This window comes from Thunnus thynnus, chromosome 2 (assembly GCF_963924715.1).
Source record: "Thunnus thynnus chromosome 2, fThuThy2.1, whole genome shotgun sequence".
Classification (NCBI taxonomy): domain Eukaryota; kingdom Metazoa; phylum Chordata; class Actinopteri; order Scombriformes; family Scombridae; genus Thunnus; species Thunnus thynnus.
The window spans coordinates 8,237,609-8,260,718 of NC_089518.1; the positions used below are offsets into that span (position 1 = coordinate 8,237,609).

At 39.8% G+C, this 23,110-nt stretch overlaps 1 protein-coding gene and 1 long non-coding RNA gene across 3 annotated transcripts; one reads left to right on the forward strand and one right to left on the reverse strand.

Moving 5' to 3' along the window:
• The first annotated feature begins 1,149 nt into the window (after positions 1-1,149).
• On the forward strand, positions 1,150-20,371 carry LOC137191587 (zinc metalloproteinase-disintegrin-like VLAIP-A). 2 transcript variants are annotated; one of them, XM_067601797.1, is made up of 23 exons: positions 1,150-1,249; positions 4,446-4,523; positions 7,319-7,407; positions 7,579-7,655; positions 8,080-8,158; positions 8,353-8,429; positions 9,758-9,941; positions 10,117-10,179; positions 10,504-10,575; positions 10,780-10,949; positions 11,578-11,659; positions 12,459-12,592; positions 12,915-13,092; positions 14,533-14,622; positions 15,125-15,311; positions 15,488-15,572; positions 15,748-15,904; positions 15,996-16,076; positions 17,544-17,637; positions 17,764-17,866; positions 17,951-18,044; positions 18,132-18,227; positions 19,712-20,371. In XM_067601797.1, coding segments are annotated over exons 1-23 (2,304 nt in total). In that variant the 5' UTR covers positions 1,150-1,248; the 3' UTR covers positions 19,745-20,371. The 2 variants fall into 2 exon arrangements, with proteins under 2 accessions (XP_067457898.1, XP_067457909.1); XM_067601808.1 differs by lacking the exon at positions 1,150-1,249 and adding an exon at positions 4,062-4,145.
• A 72-nt stretch (positions 20,372-20,443) lies between these two features.
• On the reverse strand, positions 20,444-22,388 carry LOC137191593 (uncharacterized). The gene is made up of 3 exons (XR_010930417.1): positions 21,945-22,388; positions 21,694-21,735; positions 20,444-21,418 (listed from the first exon to the last, which is right to left on the reverse strand). It is a non-coding gene; the product is annotated as an uncharacterized lncRNA (long non-coding RNA).
• Positions 22,389-23,110: the final 722 nt, after the last annotated feature.

Here is a 23,110-nt window from a genome sequence, read left to right on the forward strand (position 1 = left end):
TCTTTTCTGTCTTCTTTCTGTTAATTAATGGCACGCAATTTGAGGCTTTTTGCTCTCTGCAGTTTTCATCACTTTGTGTGCTGAAATGTGGACAAAAGCCTGAAACACTGGAAACCGCTCCGCTTACTCAATCAGATGCAAACCAAGGGCGAATTACACTCAGCTGCAAAATTTTATGGGCGTGTTTGCAGCGTCATATCATTAGTGCAAAATCTTTTGTGAGTAGGACGTTAAAACGGGGCAGATTGCAAATCCATATGGTCTTGCCCCATTTTTTTTCTTATAGAAATCAAAAGATCCAAATCATTGTAGTTCATCTTATAAAGGGTGGATAGCCTCTGATATATCACAGGGGGGTGAATAAGGAAGAACAATTGTTGAACTGAGTAGAATATTATGTCTGTTTATTCATGCAGCTGTAGCCACACCAGACAAATATAGATTATACACCTGCTTACAAATAATGCAGCCTGATAAAGGTGTGATCAGATTTTTGCATGCATCACACATCATTTTGGACTTCTTTAGCACTTTTCCACACAAATTTAACAGAATATTATGAGAAAATACATATTATGCCACAAATAATACAGGAAATGCCACTGTTAACTAATAAAAATATTGTTTGACAGACTCTCTGATCCTTTGGGTGTCACTGTTTAATGGTGTCAATATGGAATAAATGAAGTTATATGATCAATGGAATTAGTAATAGGGCCTAGTCCAATTTATTTAAGTTACACCCCCAATAAGCTCAGAAGACAAAGCTCCAAACACCAGGGAAAAACGCAGCTGTCGACTTTTTGACGTTTTTAAATTGTTTGAGTATGCTGTTGCTTTTACCCATCAGGCACAGTGCACATAACCATGGAGCCCCGAAATCCTGATAAAATGCAGATTTTTTGAAGATTTTGCAGGTTTAAAGTATAAAATACAAAACCTCTTTCTCTCTCTGTAACAAGACTAAAACTGTACTCATTCCCTGCAGTGTTAAAAATGCAGCAGCTTTATATAAAGATCCTACAAACTATATGAACAGTGCAAAGCCATATACTGCTGATATTGCTTTTCTTGCCATTAGGTGGTGCAGGTTGGACTGAAATGGATGATGTTGGCTGGGCTGGTGACACTGTGGGTGTCTTTGACTGACACCTACTCACCTGACCCTGCTGCAGGAAGAGGAAACCCCAATTAACAGTGACAATCAAGACAGTGCATATTCAGGACACTTTAACAGGTCAAAAGAAAAGTAAGTCTTGCCTTTTAATTGTCATATTTTGAAAATATGTTTAGCATTGGCTGACTTTATTAACCTATATGACCTTATATGAGTTGCTTTACTTATTGCAAAAATATGTTAGCTGTGATCTTGAAGGTGATTTCACAATGGACAACTTTCACTATAACCCTGTTAACTACACTCTACAGTAGCAGAGTTGCATGTCTCCCATTTGTCACAGAGACATTTCTGTATGAAGACAGAGTTGATGTTAGCACTGTTTTCAGTTCGTATTATTCTACAGTATTTCATCACTTAAGAGAACTCAGACTGTCAGCAAACACATGCAGTATGAGATAATACTGAATAATCAACCATCCACCTGTCTCTTAGACCCCATCCCAACTAGGCTGCTTAAGGAAGTCTTACCCTTAGTTAGCACTTCTTTACTAGATATGATCAATCTGTCTTTAGTAACAGGCTATGTACCACAGTCCTTTAAAGTAGCTGTAATTAAACCTCTTCTTAAGAAGCCTACTCTTGATTCAGGTGTTTTAGCCAATTATAGACCTATATCTAACCTTCCATTTCTCTCTAAGATCCTTGAGAAAACAGTCTCTAATCAGTTATGTGACTCTACATAACAATAGTTTATTTGAGGATTTTCAGTCAGGATTTAGAGGCATCATAGCACAGAGACAGCACTGGTGAAAGTCACAAATGACCTCCTGACTGCATCGGACAAAGGATTTGTCTCTATACTTTAGATCTTAGTGCCGCATTCGACACAATTGACCATCAAATCCTTTTGCAGAGACTGGAACATTTAATTGGCATTAAAGGAACTGCATTAAGCTGGTTTAAATCCTATTTATCAGACTGATTTCAGTTTGTACATGTTAATGATGAATCCTCCGTGAAGGTTCCACAAGGTTCTGTACTTGGACCAATTCTATTCACCTTGTATATGCTTCCTTTAGGTAATTGTCACATCTTGCCTGGACTTTGGGTGTTTTTTGCTCTTGTGTTGTGTTCTTTGGGGTCTCCTGGTTTTGCACTTCTGTTTGGTCCTTCGGTTCATGGGGGTTTTCTTGTATGGTTTGGGTGGTGGGTTTTGGAGGACTGCGTCATTGGTTTGTTGGGTTGTGTGCTTGGGTTTGTGTTTGTGGTTGGTTTTGGATGGGTTAGTGTAGATGGCATTGAGTTTGTTTTCTGGGTTTTTGTTCTGTTTCCCTTGTGTGTTCATGTGCTCCTCCACACCTGCCCTGCATTTGGACTCGTTAGTCCTGCCCTGCTCTGTTTTTCCCCACACCTGCCCTGTGTTTTGCCTCGTCAGCCCTGCCCCGCTCCCTGTGTGTCCTCAGCCAATCAGCTCCCTGTATGGTCACTCCCCTTTCTTGAGTTCTCCACCCATCTCCCCACCTGCACCTCATCTCCTTGTTAGTTCAGTTTCTTTTTAAGTTCTGGTTTTCTGTTCAGTCCTTGTTGGATCGTTTTGTGTTGTTTCATCTGCTAGTTCTGTTCTGCTCTGTTTGCCTGTTCATGACCATCCACAATTAAAGGAGAGTTTTTTCATCATATCTGCATTCCGGCCTCTGCGTTTGGGTCCACTCCTGCTTCCCTGAGTCTGACAAGTAATATTATTAGGAAACACTCCATAAATTTCCATTGCTATGCAGATGATACCCAATTATATTTATCAATGAAGCCTGATGAAACCAATCAGTTAACTAGACTCCAAGCATGCCTTAAGGACATAAAGACCTGGATGACCTGCAATTTTCTGCTACTAAACTCAGATAAAACTGAAGTTATTGTGCTTGGCCCTAAACACCTTAGAAACACATTATCTAATGATATAGCTACTCTGGATGGCATTACCCTGGCCTCCAGCACCACCGTAAGGAATCTGGGAGTTATCTTTGATCAGGATATGTCCTTTAACTCCCACATAAATCAAATCTCAAGGACTGCCTTTTTTCACTTACGTAATATCACAAAAATCAGGCACATCCTGTCCCAAAAAGATGCAGAAAAACTAGTTCACACATTTGTTACTTCTAGGCTGGATTATTGCAATTCCTTATTATCAGGCTGCCCTTGGCTTCTTTCCCAGAGTTTTCTGTGCTTTCTCATCTCACAGGAAACCCTGGGTTCTGGGCCGAGCCTTCGCGGTCCTTCACAGTCCTGTTGGTGTCCTTCTCTGGCTGTTGCTGTTGCTGATGATTGTTGTTCTTCTGTTCCCTTGGAATTTCTATTGAAGTTTGAGCTCTTTTTTTGTCTGTGGACCCATGAGTCTGTCTGTGCTTACAATGTAGTTCTTATTCTGATTATTCCCATCAAACTGCAAACATGCACCATTTGCGTCCTGTGTGTCGGTGGTTTTTACAAAGAAAAACCACCAAAGAGACTTGGTACTGAGAACAGTAAAAAAATTATTCACATGAACTGACTGTTGGTTAAATCAGTGTTGTACTCTATCAAAGGTAGGACAGATTTGATTAATATTAAGTTATCACACAGTGCTGCTTAAACTCTGACAGGGCGAGCAACATGCTCCACCTACTGAGCCACAAACACTGACCCCTATGGAGACCTCGTGTCCTGAATTGTCCCGGTCTGCCGCTGAAGGAGCATGCACATTGGCCTTATTGTCTTCTGACACATTGTCTCTGCTGTGACTCCAAGCATGTGTTCAGTGGGTGAGGGACAGAGCAGCAGGGACGGAGCATCAAAACCGCATCAATTTTAGTGTCCTTATTTGACAAAGGTTGTGAAACTTATGATGTTGTGACGGAAGTGCAACATGTGATGTGTAGGGAAATTATTGAGTAAGTTAGTTACAACACAGGATGAGTCAAACTGCTGATTTATGTCATTTACGAAAAAGTAAGGTAGAGTAGGACAAATTAAATCAAGTGAAAAGGTAGGAACATTTAAACTTCTGTCAATAAATGTATATTATCTCCTTCTCTAAAATACTGCTGATAAATCCTGAACAGTATGCTTGTATGTAGGAGACTATCAGTTAAGATGTAACCACAACACCACAGTTTTCTGCCTGCATTCCTGGAGATAAGTAAGGGTGTATTCAGGCCGCTTGTGAGCATGGTGTAAATCTGTCGACAATAAGGAAGTGGTGGGGGGGACATACTGTCTTGCAGCAAGACAGTATGCAGATAGAAAGCATAAAGCCTGATCAGAGCACTGATCTGCTCTGTTACAGTGACTGTCTGCACTTGGATAATGACGCATGCACTCCTACTGTGGGCCCTCATCCTATATGCCTCACTCAAGCCTTCAGGTAAGTCGCTGGATACTGTTACCTCCACTGTGCAATGGTTAATTAATAACTAAAGCCTAAGTTTATCCTCTCTAATTTATTCAAAATAAGTACTTTAGTACTTTACATAAGTACTTTCATTTGTGTTTAGAGTGTCATGTAGGTTTCTGTTCCTGCGTATAAAGTAAGAAGTGTTCTGAACCACTAGATCCGATTAGATCTAACAAATTGTATTGTAAATTAAATGGACACGTCTGTTCATCATGATTTAAAAACCATAACCACATGTAACTTCAGTTTCAGTTACTGAAAGTATCGTAATATAGAGTAGGGGTGTCAAACTCATTTTAGCTCAGGGGCCACATGGAAGAAAATTTATTCCCAAGTGTGCCGGACCGGTAAATCATGGCATAATAACTTAAAAATAACGAGAACTTCAGATTGTTTTCTTTGTTTTACTTTGGTCCAAAATAGAACAAGCACATTCTGAAAATGTACACATCACAAATAATCCTCTTGACAAAACACTTAGTTGAAAATTCTGAGGAAAAAATTGGTGCAATTTTAAGAACACAATGCCTCAGTGATTGGAACTTAGACTTTGTCTCAGTGTATTTACAAAGCCATTCAACTTTAAGTCACAGCCTATCTGGGATTGAACAAAATACTAAATAAATAAAAATAAATAAATAAAACAACTCTTCTATGTATCAAATACCTCATTTGTCATTTCCACATATTAATCCTGTGCTAACTGAACAAACCATACAAACTGAGGTAGAAACTATTCAAGAAGGTTGAGTTACTCCCTACCTTGTAGGCTACACTATTAATTGATAGAAAAATAAAAGCTGTGCAATGCATGAACAATTTCAACCAACCAAACTTATGAACTGAAGTGACTGATATTATCACACACTGTTCATTTTCTTTAAATTTCCACAGAAGACAATCATTTTCACAGAACTATATCAGGATGCAGTGTCTCATGCAGCATTTTAAGTGGGGTCATCTATTGTTTATTTTGCTCCTGAAACCTGGGATCTTTTAGCTTTCACAGGTGTCACATCCTGAGTGGCAGCCAATTTCAGGATGTTATTCGAGTGCTTGTGCGTGAGCCTTGAGCGCAGCTTTGTTTTATTGATGCTCATTGCAGAGAAAACCTGCTCACAAAGATATGTGGTTCCAAAAATGCACAACACTTTTGCAGCAAGAGCTGTCAAGTTGGGGTAACCTGGCAATAGATACTGATAAAATGTGTCCAAGCCAGCTGCAGCAAATTTCCCCTTCAAATCTGAGTCACACTGCATGTCTATTATTTCAAGTTGGATGTTGACGAGCAGATCAGAGGCATTCACGGTGAATGGCGAGCAAAAAGTCTTTCTCCAGTTCACCAAAAATCTGAAAGCGTTGCTCAAACTCCCTTGCAACTGACATTGTGATACTCTTTCTAATGTATCAGTCGCAATTTCTGATAAAAGATGGTACTATAAAGAGGAAAGGACACCCGCACACTGTCTGTCTGTATAAAGATGGTAAAATAGGAACTGACAAAATTAACAGAGAGCAAAAAAATGTATGTTTTGTTTCCTACCTCATTCTCTGGTTTCATCTCACTGGTACTGTGAGATAACACTTTCAATATAGCAAACACAATATAAACTAAAATCATACAAACAAAATACAGTATGCACTGTGTATAATATAAAGTCATACACATTTCCCTGCTCAGTAAACCTTTTGTGTTCCTACTGATAAGAATATCAAAGGCGGCAGACATGAGAGTGGTATTGATACTGTCATTTAACTCTCAGCAAGAAGGTGAATAAGCGTATTTTCCAAAATATCGAACTATTCCTTTAACATAGTCTTTTGAAGTTGAAAATAAATGTCTATGGGTAACTTAATGGACAAATGCACTTGTCTGCTGTTAATTTCCAGCTCAAATACAGAGGAGACTGTCCTCACAAGAAAATCAACCACATTTGCTGCCCAAATACAACCTGTGGTTACATTTACCAGACAAGGACCTCAAGCGCCAGCAGTTGCAGCATGCTGTTGTTATTGCACTGCAAGAGCTTGTTGGGAGCAGCTCTGGGTGGGCCAACAAATCATGGGATTTTGACATGCGTCATGTTGATTTGTTTTACCAATTACAATCTTTCCCTAACCTTAGTAGTACGGTAGTAGTAGCCTAACGACTAGTTCTTCTTTTAACCATGACCACAAAATCATGATGTTTGGAAGGAAGTGACAAACTCTGTGTTTTGTTGTTTAGTTTAGAAAAAATGATGGTACACAGACAGGTGGGCGAACCTTATTAGCATGGCTTAGTTGGTGCAAAGATTGGACACAGGGAAACTGCTAGCCTAGCTGAGTTGACTATGAAAAATATACCTATTGTTGACGAAGTGAAGTAGAAGAGTGTGTATGTACATGTTGTATGCTGTGTTTGGGCACTTGGGTGAATACAGATATGTATGTATGTGTGTAGTAGTATATAACACAGACATGTGTGTATATGGATGTATATATTCCTTCTGGAGGTGACGATAGATGACTAGAAGTTTACTCAAAGACTAAATTAAGGCCCACAAGCACCGCTGTTTTAAATTGTTCTTTTTGTGCATATGTATATGAATATCTAAAAAATAAACAAATGAAAAACTGGAAAAGGGCTTTTTGTAAAATATCCAAAATAAAAAAAAAACAATGCAGCTAGAACTTTGACTACTTCTTGTTTATAACACTATAACGTCAAATGAGCACATTCTTCCTTTTCACAAAGCAATATGATGTGTGTTGTATCTCCACAGAAAGCCATGGTCCTGAGGCTGATGAGGTGAAGGACTATGAGGTGGTTCGCCCTGTCAGACTTCACACAGTCAGAAAAAGACATGCAGAGGTACCATGTTTCTCCAACAGTTATATTGTTTACTACATTTGAATGTAGCAAAGTTTGTGCTGATTTTGCTTACACTGCAGAATCAAGTTATGGTTGACATTGGTTATGGGAAACATAAAATGAATAAAAGAATGAATTACTAAAAGCACAATGTTAAATCTGTCTCCGCAGCACCTCAGGCCAGAGACTATTAAGTATGCAATGACGGTGGGAGGAAAAGACATTGAAATGCAACTAGAAAAAAATAAGTAAGTTCTTTCTTCCCTCAAGGCACACTTCTGTAAAGTACCAGGAATAAAAGATATACATAATGGTAAGATAACCAACTTTCAAGGTAATCCAGTATTAAAGGATTACTTGAATATTAATCTCTTGAGCATGAAGAGTAGACACTGTCTCTCAAAAGAGACATGAATAGTTGCACTGTTGCTGGTTCACTAAACTTCCTGATGCCTGAGAAAAAGCAAGTCTAAACATGTTAAGAGGTGTAGCCAGTGTTGAAAGCAATGTTTCAGTGCAACTCCCTGGCTTTACTTTTCTTGTTCGTTCTTACAAAACGTGTGGTTTTCACATCATTGGTTTTTATTTAAAGCATTGGACACATTGAAAACCAACTCAACATTTCATGGCATGGCATGATGTACATTCATTTTTACACCTTTTCATCATCAGTGAATTACTCACCAAAGACTACACTGAGACTTCCTATCGAGAGGACGGAACTCAAATCACCACAACTCCAAATGACATTGTAAGTATTTGCATTTGTAGTCAACTTTCAGTTCCACATATACTGCTGGGATGTGACAAAGACCATGTTCCATGAATATTTACCTAACTGTTGAACAATCATATGAAAATGAATGCTAGAAATATACACTGGATTAGGATAGATTGGAATTTCCTATTTGATTATACAGTCATAACATCCTCATGTCTTTCCAGGATCACTGCTACTATCATGGCAGGATTGTGAATGACAACAAATCATCAGTTAGCATCAGCACTTGTGATGGACTCAGGTGAGCTCTCGAACCATCCTGTCCTCAACTTTAAATTTCATACCGTATTTTCTCAATAGTGGCCGGGGTCTTTATTTACCTCAACTGCAGAGGGTACCAGGCCTTTATTGGAAGCAGGCTTATATTAGAGAGAGGCTTTTATTCCTAATTCCCTCTATTTGATAAGTATATTTGCTCACATTTTAGTACAAAGCCTCCCTGTTTTCTGATCTGCTTCCGTTTGCTCTGTTAATTTTTTATTACTGCATTATACTATTAATAAAATTAAAAGGGAGAGGGGCTAGAGAGTGAATGAAGAGATGGAGCTGGTAAGAAAGCAGTGAATCAGATCAATAAAAAAAAATATTCAGTTGTTTCACAGCAGTTACTTTCTAGAGCACAAATAAAAACACCCACACCCCTCCCGCACCCCTCCGCACACCCCTGCAGTGGTGCGCAACAACACCTGATTTGGTCTGAATACAGCCTCAATCCATCCTTGTTTTTTCCCTCCCCGGCCTGTATTTGGGGCCGGCCTTTATTTGTTCTTGTCGACCACACCCCCGGCCATTATTGGAGACCCGGCTTTTAACTATTAGAGAAAATACGGTAACTCGTAATAATACCTACTCACATTACAAACAGAATTAATGAAGATAACCTGAAGATAAGCCTATTGATTGAATTAAACCTCAAGGGAGGAAACTGTTTTTCAGTCTGTATTGAGGCTCAAGCTAATACTGTGCTAAGCTACTGCAGAGGCACAACACTGACCTATAATCACCATTTAAGTTGAAGTTGTTAGCAAGCCGTTATTATACACATCCAGAAGATATGGAACAACATGGACTCATGCTTCTGTACACCTGTACATAAGCACAAGTACACATAAGACCAATATTCATTCTCCTTTTAGCTCTGCGTTGCTCATAATTTATAAATACATTTTTATAGCTGATAAATGCTCCACGATATTCACCAGCTAGTCAGTAACCTTGTCTGATCTTCAGTGCCGCGCAGGTAACTGTTAGTGTAACTCACAGGACGTTACGCTAATGAGAGCAGTGTCCTAACAGATACTAAAATGCTCTGTAGAGCTGGGCTGAGCAGCATAGCTGACATTCCAACTTCAAACTTACCATCCTAGCCTATTGCTACAAGATACAATACGCTAGCTAGCAAGTCTACTGTATTCATATTTTGAGTTCCATATTTTCCGTACACTGTGTGTTTGTAAGATATCTTACCTGTTCAAAAGAAGAAAAAGGTCTGTCTTTTGGCTCATCAATGGGCTTCTACCTCAAAGCAATGTCTGTAGAACTAGTCTGACTGGCATGATCTTGGTTTAGGGGTTATTTCAGAACGGCTGCCCAGAGGTACCTGATTGAGCCCCTGTCTGGTGATGATGAGGGGGATCATGCAATAATGACATTCGGTAACCAGAGTTCCACACCTGCAGTGTGCGGTGTCACCAACACCTCCTGGAGCACCGACTTCGAACCACCAACAAGCCGCAGTCGCTCCAGATCGGCGGTATAACCCCATCACTTCCATGACACCCCAATAGCCGACATGTACACCCTAAATGTGACATTAACAAATACATCAGAAAAATAACACATCATTCAGTAGTCTGAAAAGACAAATCTGGCCATTTTAAAGCTGAAGGAGTGCATTATCTAATCAACTTTATTTTTTTGTCTTTCAGGGTATATCTATTGTCCAACGACAGAAATACCTCGAGCTCTACCTTGTTGCTGATAACCGTGAGGTAAGATGTAGCAACATGGAAATTTACTATGAATGCCAGAAAGTGTTGGAAAACAGGAAAAAGTTTGCTGCAAATGTTTTTGTACTCTGTGAAACACATGACCTGACTTGACCACGTGATGTTAGCAAATCTCACCTGCGTGGCATTGCAAGCACAAAATGCTCTCAATTTCTTGACTATTTGGACTGGGTCTGATTAGAATAACATATTGTTATCTTGGTCAAAGTCAGTGTATCATCATACATCATGTGGATATTTCATAATGATTCAACTGCTGAGAAACAGGATGTGACCATACTCTAACATGATGACATGGTGTTACAGTATGTGAAAATGGGGCGAGATCAGACAGAGGTGAGAAAAAGGATTTTCGAAGTTGTCAACTTTGTCAACATGGTGAGTCAGTTCTGTTGCTAATTCTCTGCAAATTTTTAGGCATAAATGAAACGTATTCAGCTGCAATTTAGGTGTCATTATTGTTATTGTTATTTTCAAGCAATAAACCTAAAGGTTTTCAGATAACTTGGTCTCTGTGTTTGAACAAAATGAACATGCATAGATACTGCCTTACTGGTGATCTCATGCTGGTATTGTTCGCAGGTTTACAAACCCATGAGGACTTTTATTGCACTGGTGGGGCTGGAGATCTGGTCCAATGGTGACTTGATCTCTGTGACTCCCCCAGCTAGGGCCAACCTTGATGCTTTCATGGAGTGGAGGAACTCTGACCTGGTCAAAAGGAAAAAGCATGACAACGCACAGCTCATCAGGTCTGAAGAGCATTTCTAAGTACAACCAAAAAGTCTCAAGATGTCTCTAATGTTTCATGTACTAAATGTGTTGCACAGAAAAAGATTTGCATACTACCAACTAACTACTTACATACTAACTAATTTACACTGTGTTGTGGCTCTGGTGACAAATAGTTGGCATGATGTCAGGCTCTTTAAATAGCAGGAAGCTTGAGCTCTGTTGCGTATCCTAAAAGTTTACATATTTATATTTATTTTAAGTTTACATATCATGCTTGTACAGAGAATCATGTGAAGTGAAGGTCAAACAAGGGGAAAAGCCAGTGTGGTTCGATGGCCTCGGTTGGCCTTGATAAGACGAACAAACATGTATTTGAAAGTGCTTTTGGCTTACCAGAGCTGACACCCTGAATCATAAGTGTACGTCATCGTCACAAGAAACTGTCTTTCCAACCACAAACCATATTGGTCATTGTGGAACAGGTTAAAGTTTGACACTGAACCAAACCCTGTAGAGCCGGTTTCATTTTTATGTGGCCGGTCATTTCATACCCAAATCAAGCCTCTCTGAGAGAGAGAGAGAGATATGGTTTTCTCACAATTCATATTCAAAGGGTTTCTTGTCCTTTCATTCCTTGTCTTTCAGTGCTATTGACTTTGAAGGAGCAACTGTGGGACTGGCCTTCGTTGGGTCTCTGTGCTCAGGTCAATCTGTTGGGGTGGTACAGGTAAGCTGGTCCAGGGAGACAAGAAGAAGACTTGTTCCATCTGTTATTTGGATGCCATGTATCTTGTACATCATACTCTTGACTGGGCATAATATTTAGCAGCCATTATTATTTTTAGCCATGGTAGTGTCGTGGCTCTTGGCATGGTGATCTCCATACTTTTCATCTAGCGTCACCATGATGATCATCACCAATATGTTTGATCCACTTTATTTTAGGATTCACATTATTTTTAAATGCAGCCCTTATTTTAGGCTACTTGAAATGAGAAATTAACATTTATTTGCCATTAGAGTACTTATTATTTATATCATCTGTGTATAATAGAATGTTAGTTTCTTTCATGTTGTAGGTGTATATACTCATTCACACCTCACACCAACTGTATTCATATTTCTATGCGTATAAGTAGTAGTGGGAGGCCAATCAATGAGCCCCTTCCAAACAGGCATGTTTTGAATGAGCACTGCACTTTAAAGAGGAAGTGTCACTTCTTTTCACATGGCGCCTCTGAAACTCTTCTCATGTAGTGTTGCACACGTCTAGACACTGTCATGGAAATAGGGGAAACCCGAAAATCCAAAGAAACCTGAAAAAACATTACTGTGGTTACAATATCGGGAAACAAAGCAGATTGAGGAAACAAATATATTCTTATCATGTATTAGCAAGGAAACCACAGTGCATGCTTGTTTTAAAAGCACGTAAATCACTGATAATACCCCCCGACCCCCTCCCTCTTCATTAAGTATAATTTATAGGGTTCCACTCATTAAACTCGTGATTGGTTACCTCTCAGGATCACAATGATCGGGCCATTGCAGTGGGAGCGACACTGGCCCATGAGATGGGCCATAACCTGGGCATGGAACATGATGATTCCAGCGCCTGTGCTTGTTCTGGGGATAGCTGCATCATGGCTGCAGCCCTCAGGTAAGACAAGTCATTGCAGAGACTCAATCTCTATTTTTAGAAATATGTAATGACAGAGTTTTAATATATCATAAGCTTCAGATGGGGTCAGGCCAAAGAGCAGTGATGTTCAAAAAATCACCAGGAATTCTCTAGAAAAAATTGCTCTCTTGCTTTTACCTGACCATTGTTTGACATATACTTGTCAAACCCAAAGTTATAACTATTTTCTGGGAAGCTTTGATTGACAGCTAAAGGAGGCAGACAAGACATCATGGCATTCACGGTCCCACCTCTGTCTCGTTGTTCAAAGTTGACAAGGAGAATGTATGTTTTTCCCCAGCTGGAACATCCCTCGCTCTTTCAGTAGCTGCAGCAGCAACAACTATGAAAAATACCTGATGAGCCGCAGCTCCAGCTGCCTACTGGACAAACCAGACTACCTGAGTCTGGTGGCTCCTTCAGTCTGTGGGAACGGTTTTGTGGAGAGAGGAGAGCAGTGCGACTGTGGAACTGTGGAGGTAAATGAACTCATTTGACTTTGACTTGACTTTGTATTATTCCATTGATTCCTTTTAAGGACTTTTTTTTCTTGCATGCATCACTAACATTATATTGTGAAAAGTTATGCTGAATAAGGAACAAACATGGGGAAGTTGCCTTGCAAAGTTTCATTGAATTTGGAAACTTTCAAAATAATGTGATTTACATAGAATTTACATAAAATTGAAAGTAAGAAGCTGAAAGAGGTTTTAGTTTATGCAGCTATTCTCCCTGTTCTACTCTCCACAAATATTTACTCTCCCAAAGGTTTGTCAGTTATCAATAAGCTTTGCTCCTGCCCTTCAGTATTGTGTAAGCGACAATGCAGCAAGCGGTCATTATTTTGAAATGAACCCTGACAGGGTGATGCAGGATGCATTTCACAATAATGAACCACTCGCTGTACATCATCCCTTACATAACATGCAGAGGTTGTTCAGGTAGTATCAGAGGTCTTATTGTAGCAATATAAAAAGCTCTTGAAGCTTACTCTAAATTTGCTTCCTTGGTGCTAATTTTTGAAACTTTGTCTGTGTTCAAGTCAGGATGTGTCTATTGAGGCTATTGTTTGAATAAGCGTCAACATCTTGTTTTCTTTGTCTGATCCTGAATCTTTTAGTTTGCTTTTTTGGCATTAAGAGAATGGAGCTGTCAGACATGCACTAACACATTTCTAGAAAATTCAGAGTCTATCTTTCTACTCATGGCAGTATATTAATGTTGAACATTATGTGAACTAACATTCAGTTCTTGGTAACTAAAGTATTTACAGTGGACATCACAAGTTTACAAACCTTGATTTGGGGCTTCAAAATTAATTCAAAAGTCTATGACAGTGTTGTACTCCACCTAGATATCACTTGTAATATAGAGCAAGGCAGTAAAACAACTTGTATTTTTCATAGAGAAGTACATTCTGGTGAAGATGATGCAGAGCTGTGAATTTGTTCAAACTTGCCAATTGTCCTTAACTTTGCCACTGCTGGTATTCAGCAGATGCACAAACCACAAGCTCAAACTGGGGATGTGAGGTGGGTGTTGTTGTTTGCAGCTTGCTATTTACACCAGACACCTGCACCACGCAGGAAAGTTTGCTGCCCTTCCAAGAAAAGCAATCAATCAAATATTAAGTTATTTATAAGACATACACTGCAGGACTCTACATACTTTACAGGATAAATGCATTTTATGGTTTTGTACAGATGTACAGATGTCTGACACTTTCTCCAGATAATTAAAAGCAAATACCACAAGAATACTTATTAGAATTTAATTATTTTAAGAGAATAGAAACAAGTTTAAGTCCTAAGAGATTGTCAAGTAACATCAAATTCTGCCAATGTGTCTACCAAGTGTCAACAGCACAAGAAAGGGAGGGATTAATAACAACCTAATCAGTTTCTATGTTGTCTTCATAGGAGTGCAACAACCCGTGCTGCAATGCCACCACCTGCACCCTGAAGGAGGGTTCACAGTGCACTGAAGGCGAGTGCTGTGAGAACTGTAAGGTGAGTAAATATGAATTAATAGATGCTGTTCTACCTGCTGTCTGTTACCTTTTATTACCCTTTTTTCAAATGTTGATTTCTTTCCATGAAATCCGCCTTTACTGACTATTGTGAAGCGATCATTTAATGTGATACAGCCCTCTAGTGGATGTTTGACATATTACAAATATTTGAACTTTTACTGCTCCAGCAAAAAAAAAACATCCTTAAAAAGAGATCTACTGCTTCTACCTCATTGCAAAATTCAGGATCTATGAATATGCCAATATTTTTCACTTTACTGAGAAGTCCATTCTCAGTGTGTGTGCACTGGACCATGATTGGCTCCAAACTAGTTGTGATGTCACAAATCATGCTTGTAGATAGTCGACTTAAACTCAGATTTACAGTTTGCATACGGCATTGAAAAATGGAGCATTACAAACTTTACATGGACAAAAAAGTAACCTACATCATGACATGTAATTTGATCAATTGGCCCTCACCTCCCACCTCCCCACAGATCCTACCTCGATCCAGGGAGTGCCGGAGGAAGCAGGATGAATGTGATCTGGCAGAGTACTGTGATGGGAATAGGGCCACCTGCCCTGAGGACGTCTTTGCTGTAAACGGCCTCCCGTGTGATGAAGGCCTGGGATACTGCTACAACGGCCAGTGTCCAAACCAGTGCATCAAGCTGTACGGATCAAGTGAGTGTCCTGTGCTTATATGTATGTTTCTTTGTACTGGGCTAAGTAATCTTTCCAGTATGTCATTTAACATTACACTACTGTGCTAAAGGAAATACATAACAGTTTAATGGGATACCACAAAAACAGTCATTTAAGTTGTTATTAAAAAAGATGTAATCTATTTCTGTCATCAGGTGCTATAGAGGCCCGTCCTCGCTGCTACCAAAAGAACACCGAAGGAAAATACTATGCCTTCTGCAAACGTCCCTGCCAGGGAAAGTGAGTCTGAGCAAAACATACAGTGGGGTAGTTATTCTGCAGGGCCTTATTAGTATTCTTACTGTAGTAGTTCATCACCTTAATATGCAATATCAAGTGAAGTAAAATATCTGTGTTAGAATATTGACTCTGAAGTGAACATGAACACATGTTGATCCTGTCTTTCCTTTTGCAGAGATGTGTATTGTGGGAAGCTCTACTGCGAGAACGGCAATGCAAACCCAAACTATGGGACCATGGTCAGGGTCGGTAACTGCAAGGCACCTTTCTTTGAAGACAACACCAGTGACTACGGCCAAGTGGATACTGGGACTAAATGTGGGGACGGAAAGGTAGCAGGCTGCATTAGTTTCCTCTATGTTACATTATTCAGTGTTTGTGTTCATCATGTTCACCTGTTTGAAAATCTTTTCTTTTTTAAAGGTGTGTAGCCAGAATGAGTGTGTGGATCTACAGACAGCTTACAAAAACACAAACTGTTCAGCAAAATGCCCCGGCCATGCTGTAAGTAGACTACATACAAACACTGCTCACTCAGTCTTACATCACCATCACTAAATGCAGAAACTATACACGAGTGAATCTTGTGGACCTGCTGCATAGTCTCATTAAACAAAACATACTGAGTGCAAGAGGAACAACATGTGAAAATTAAAGCTGCAAGCAGCGTTGGTCGGGACCTCGCATTTTGGCCCGTCGGGATCAGATCATTTTGCTTTTTAAAAATGAGGGATATTTCTTACAAGTGTGGTGTGCTTTTATTTTGAAATATTGATTGACATGTATACTGTCAGGTGTGTAGAGACAATAAGTAACTGCAGCTGGACACAGAAAAATACTCACATATATTTGAATGGAGAGTGTGAGCGAACCCACACCTTTTTGAACATTTAATGCTTCCACATAGTTTTAGATACAGACTTCATTTGAACTTTAAATGAGTCACAAGATTTTGACCTACAAATCTGGAATTTACATGTTTTTTCTATCTTTTACTGTTTTTGAGATGTTAGAGTTTGACTTTTAAAGTCTTTTCTTGCTCCTCCTGTGATTTTATAATGAGTGTGTATTGCGGAATGTTTCACAGCACTGAGGGAGTGACATCACCAGGAGCAGTTGGAGAGGAGGATTTTAGAGAACACTTCTGGTGAAATATCCTCATAAATCCCATGACTTTGGCCAAATCTTACATTAAAAATCATATTTTAGTAGGAAATTTTGTGGTGAATCCATTGATACAGGTTTGAAAGTGGTCAGACTTACAGTTGAGACGTCAGAAGCCTCTGTTTGACACAAAGTTCATGCTTCCCCATTGGTTTACATTGTAAGGGTGATGTGGCACTGCAACTCTGAGGGCTTATAAAACCCAAACCGTTCGAGTTATTACAAAGTTTTTAACAACTTTTTTTCAGCACAGTGTCATAAGTCATGTATTTAGGTTTGAAGCTGATACTATTAACGCCTTCGGAAGAGATAGCGTTTGTTTGGGGGCCAAAATTGGGGCAAAGTCTTATATTGAAAGGCTAATTGCGGGTTTCCTGTTAGATTTAGGTCAGGGGTGTCAGTGTACAATTTGTACGTCTTGATGTGACGAATAATTGAGTTTTGGTTTGATCTCTCTACGACATTCCTACGGGCCATGGCGGCCATATTAGTTACATAGGTGGCGCTAGAGAGCACATTTTGGCACTTTGGGGGTTAATATTTAAATTTGATCAAATTTTTCACCAGACCTGATGTGCGTGCCAAATTTGGTGAGTTTTTGAGCATGTTTAGGGGGTCAAATTTAGGGTTTAAGTGGCGTAATAATAAAGAAACAAACAACAAACAAACACACGAAAAACAATAGGGTCCTCGCCCTTAGGCAGGGACTACTGTTTTACAGTAGTCCTCTGTCTTTTGGGCTCGGTCCCTAAAAATACTGAAATATTATAATTTTGAAAAAAAAACAATGTCCTTTGTGTTCTTCAGGTCTGCAATCACAGAAGTGAGTGTCAGTGTGAGCCTGGTTGGATTCCTCCTTACTGCGATTCACAGGATGAAGCTTTCAGTTCTCTTTCTCCTGGTACTTACAGTCATGCATCAGCAAGCACAGTATAATAAATATGTACCTTCAGCGTACCTAATATGGAATTTGAATCACTGTATTATTAAGGTGCAGATGAAATTGATATTTAAACTATTTCTGCAGGAGCGGCTGCTGCCATCGCAATGACAGTGCTGGTGCTTCTGGGTGTCATTGCTGGTGTTTTGGGGTTCTTTTGGAAAAAACAACAGAGTCCCAAGTTGCCAACGTAAGTAAATAAGCATCATCCCTCTTGCAGGTCATGGTCTGGCGATGTTACTGAACACTCATCTTTGCTCTATTTCTATAACAGTGCACACACCCAAAGGTATCAGCCAGCAGCAGAAAACTCTGCTTACCGCCTTGACAAAGCTCCAGTTCCCAGCCAACCCATGCCAGTGACACAGGTAATGAGTTGGAATGTATTGTATTATGAGTTGGGATATATCATCTTACAATTCAATTATCACTGATAAAATTAATGATAATTTTAGGTTCGAAGGCCAAAACCCAAAGGAGCCCCACCTCCACCACCTCCGGCAGGGAACAGACCAAAACCCCCGAGCCAGAACTACATAGCTGCTCGTCAGGTAACTGAAGTGTTAACCTGCCACATTACACACAGTTTGTAGGCTTCTGACAGTTTTAAAACCCACAACTTTGATGTGATTCTTGTGTACTTCTTAGATATAAACTGTTTGATCTGGTGAGAACTATGCTGTTCAGATCCAGCATTGGGATACCTGAAAATTTTGATCTTAGTGTGCATCCACAAAAACTACAATTGTGGTAGTTTAGGCGTGCAAACAAAGTCTGAACAAATTACAGCGCAAGAAGAAAATGTAAACTGCAATGATGCCCATCTCCATGTCTTCATAACCACTATTAATGCCTCAGAAGAAGAGTGCAGACAAGATAATGATTTCATCCTTTTGGAGTGTTAAAGTACATTTACTCAAGTACTGTACTTACAGTTTTGAGGTGCTTGTACTTTACTTGAGTATTTCCATGTGTTGCTACTTTATACTTCCACTCCACTACATTTCAAAGGGAAATATTATATATATATATTATTATAAAATAACAAGCTTTTAAAATACAACACATTGTTAAAGATGAAACAAGTGGTTTCCAACCTTTTTGGCTTTTGATGTCTTATAAAAAGCAGTGTGTAGTCGGGGTCACATTTCACATGTCTATGAGTTGTTAACAGCTCCACCAAATAGTGATTTTTCCCTCTAAACTTCTCACATCAAACTAGCTAACTGTATATAAAGTAGTGTAAACTAGCTCCACCTCCAGCAGCTACAACAGTAACATGCTGCTCTAACACTGATGCTTCACTATTAATAATCTAATGATGTCATATATAATAATATATCAGTCAGAGGGACCAAACCACTACTTTTACTGCAATACTACAAGTACATTTTGCTGCTCATACTTTTACATAAGTAGGATTTTCATGCAGGAGTTTTACTTGTAATGGAGTATTTTTATATGGCTACATTGGTACTTTTACTTGAGTTAAGGATCTGAATACTTCTTTCACCACCACCAGCAAACAGTTATTTTACACATCCAGCAGACAGGGAGCAAAATTAGTGTTCATTTGAAGTTGTGTTTTTGGACACCTGATGAATCTAAAGCCAATATTCAATATGGCTCTTAATCTGTTAAATGCTTCACTATATTCACCAGATACTCACTAACTTTGTCTGTCTGTAGTTTGCCGGGATAGTAGCATATGATTAGTTTTTAGGGGCTTTTTCTCAGAAAACAGCTGCCTGCTGCTGTCGGAAACAACACTTGTGAGAGTGGAACAAGTGACACTGAACCAAAACAGTCGATTTTGGGCCATAAAATCAAAACAATTAGCTAAAAAACGCTAAAGAGCTCCAAAGAACTAAAGGGGAACTGCAGTCGGGTGATAATTATCTGTAGGTTCAAGTGACCTCTGCTACAAGTAACCTCTTTCACATCACATACAGTCATTTGATCCATTGTTCATATTAGAATATTGATTATTGTAGCTTGATGGTTTGTGAATTAATGCATCTTTTTTGTCCACTAGGCTCTGAGGCCAGTACCTCCACAAAAGGTCTGATGTCTGACACAGTGCCACCCAATGGTAAACTTTGGGAAACTCACATCTGTCTGCTGCTCCCAACGAGCAGCTGCTGGCGATTGAAGAGAGGAAGCGCCCCGTTTTTATTAAGGGATCCTGTCATGAGTGTTTCCTGTGCAGTCTGAAGTGTGATTGTACCAGTGATGTGCAGACTGCACAAGGACAAAATTGGGCTTTTAATTGTTACTTGCATGCACTGAGGGCTTGTTATTACAGGGATGAACTTTTTGTTTTTAAAGCACTTTTTTATACTTTAGGGTTAGAGATGCAATGAGACATAGGTATGGCCCTAAATGTGAACCATATAATTTTATATTCTTTATCTTTTATTTTGTCGCAGAAATACAGAATAATATTATTACATAATATTGCACATGACTGTATTTATTTGTCCAACAGTACTGAGTTACTGGAGTAACATTTACATATTAATATAACCAAAACAAATATCCACATTTGCTTTAATGAACTTCAATCTTATGGTCTAAAATTTTTATCGCTAACTTATATGACCTTATATGAGTTGGTTTACTTATTGCAAAAATATGTTAGCTGTGATCTTGAAGGTGATTTCACAATAAACAACTTTCAACCCTGTTAACTACACTCTACAGTAGCAGAGTTGCATGTCTCCCATTTGTCACAGAGACATTTCTGTATGAAGACATTTGAGTTGATGTTAGCACTGTTTTCAGTATGTATTATTCTACAGTATTTCATCACTTAAGAGAACTCAGACTGTCAGCAAACACATGCAGTATGAGATAATACTGACTAATACTGTCTGTTCTGCTGATGGAGAAATTAAGAAACATACTTTAAGTCACAAGAGTAAATCTGTTGAGACAGATAGGTACTCCAGCTGACGGAGACAAGAATAATCATTCAACGGGGTTGCATCATCTGAAATATACATATGTTGTGTTCTGTAAATTATCACACAAATTATCAAAAATTACTTAATACACTTTACACTTTGAGCTGGAATCTGCTTTCTTCAAACATAATAGAAGGCAATATGAAAAGAAAAAATGTTTACATCTTTTAGTCATGCTGGCAGCAGGGCTCTATGAATGGCAATGTTGGTGCTCCAACATCAGGTGGGAAAGAGAGTTCCCAACACAGCCCATGTGTGCCGCAGTATCATAGCACTTCCATAAAAAGTCATCCATAATGTGATATATAATAATAATAACACTGGGGCCTGGGACAGCGAGCCTCAGGTTGCAAGACTTCATCGAGTGACACAATCAAGGGGGCAATAAGCAGCTCCACAGCTGGCATCTGACCCAGGCCATAAGTGCTGGCCTCCTGCATGAAAGCAAAGGCCCTGACATCAGAGGTGTGGTGATAAAGAGATTAGCGGTCTGGCCATTATTTGTGAAGCTCCTCAATGCAAGGCTGAGAGGGGTGCACAGCAAACATAGCCTGTGGTGGGACCCGCCTAACTGCACTTGCACTACCTGGGGCACCTGCCGTCGGGGCCTCATCCAAGCCTAAGTGCACCAGTGCCCCAACCACTGGCTTAACCGACGCTGAGGCAGCCGTTAAGTCCACCCTGCACTCACTTCCTGACCGCTGGTCGGAAGCCAGGCCTGTCCTCACAGAACTGGGTACAGGTAGCCCTCATAGACAAGGCATCCTCATCCCAACCTGATGGGGTAAGAGTAAAAAGAACTGGTTAACCAGGAGTGAAAACATTTTCTCAGTAACAGGAAAAACACAACCTGCTTCTATCCTAAAAAATATGGTGGGTGCCCCCACTCAAAGCAAAACATCTCCCTCAGCAACAAGACAGACTAACTGACTGGCAGCACCCTGCTAGACTAATAACACAAGTGACTAACCAACAGGGAGTGAATAACTCATTTATTACCTCCACAGCAATCACAACAACAAAAAAAATCCCACAAGCTGAAACCACTTACTGTGGAGCAGTCGCTCTCTTCACCAAACCAAGGAGGCACTTGCTGTAATGAACGAAAGCACTTGTTCAGAAAAAAATTGCAACTGAGAAGTCATGCACAATAACGGAAAAAGACAGCAAGGGCAAGCACCTAGCCCAGCGACAATAAACTACAAAGGAGACCTGAAAACCATGTTAGGGTTATGGGAGAGAAATAAATAGAGAGAGACAATAAAAGCTAAGAATTTAACAAAGGGAGGCTGCTACACTTACCTTGCTACACTCAGCTCTTCTTCAGAGTCAGAAGAAAAGACACCTGTCGTTATCCTACCCGCAGCAGACTAGCGAAAGCACCAGTCACAACAGCTGAAGAGTCAGACAGCAGCCGTGACTGTCTAGTCCCTTGGAGGATGAAAAACTGTAGCTCCAACCATGCGGTTGCAGGGCTCCTTGCGAAAAGTCACCGGCTATTGTCTCACTGAAAATCAACCTGCATCCGTGTATCACCTGCCGCAAGTAGATAATATAATTTTTCATGATGACGAGGGCTTATATACGCCACGTCGTCCCACGTCACATGTGACTTTGTTGGCATTACATACTCGATCTGCACGAGACAGATAACATTCAGTGTTAAGCACTGCCTCTGGCGGCCAGGAAGAATGAAATACAACCAGACAAGCAGAGTCAAATCTAAGATTCTGACTTTTAGTTTGAGTGCAGTGTGGACAGTCACAGTGAGGCAATTGTTCAGTTAGGTCATGTCCTCTGTGAATGGAGTATCATGAAATGAACAGGCATCAATAAAACTGCATAAACAAGAGTTTACAACCATGAATGAAGCTACATAAACTATTCCAACCTACTATGTTTACTAAGATACAACAGACCCACCAAGAGTTCATAAAACTGTAGATCATTTCATTCAGTGTGTGTGTTCAGTGATGATGCCTTTTCCCTTGGAATTTCTATTGAAGTTTGAGCTCTTTTTTTGTCTGTGGACCCATGAGTCTGTCTGTGCTTACAATGTAGTTCTTATTCTGATTATTCCCATCAAACTGCAAACATGCACCATTTGTGTCCTGTGTGTCGGTGGTTTTTACAAAGAAAAACCACCAAAGAGACTTGGTACTGAGAACAGTAAAAAAATTAATCACATGAACTGACTGTTGGTTAAATCAGTGTTGTACTCTATCAAAGGTAGGACAGATTTGATTAATATTAAGCTATCACACAGTGCTGCTTAAACTCTGGCAGGGCGAGCAACATGCTCCACCTACTGAGCCACAAACACTGACCCCTATGGAGACCTCGTGTCCTGAATTGTCCCGGTCTGCCGCTGAGGGAGCATGCACATTGGCCTTATTGTCTTCTGACACATTGTCTCTGCTGTGACTCCAAGCATGTGTTCAGTGGGTGAGGGACAGAGCAGCAGGGAC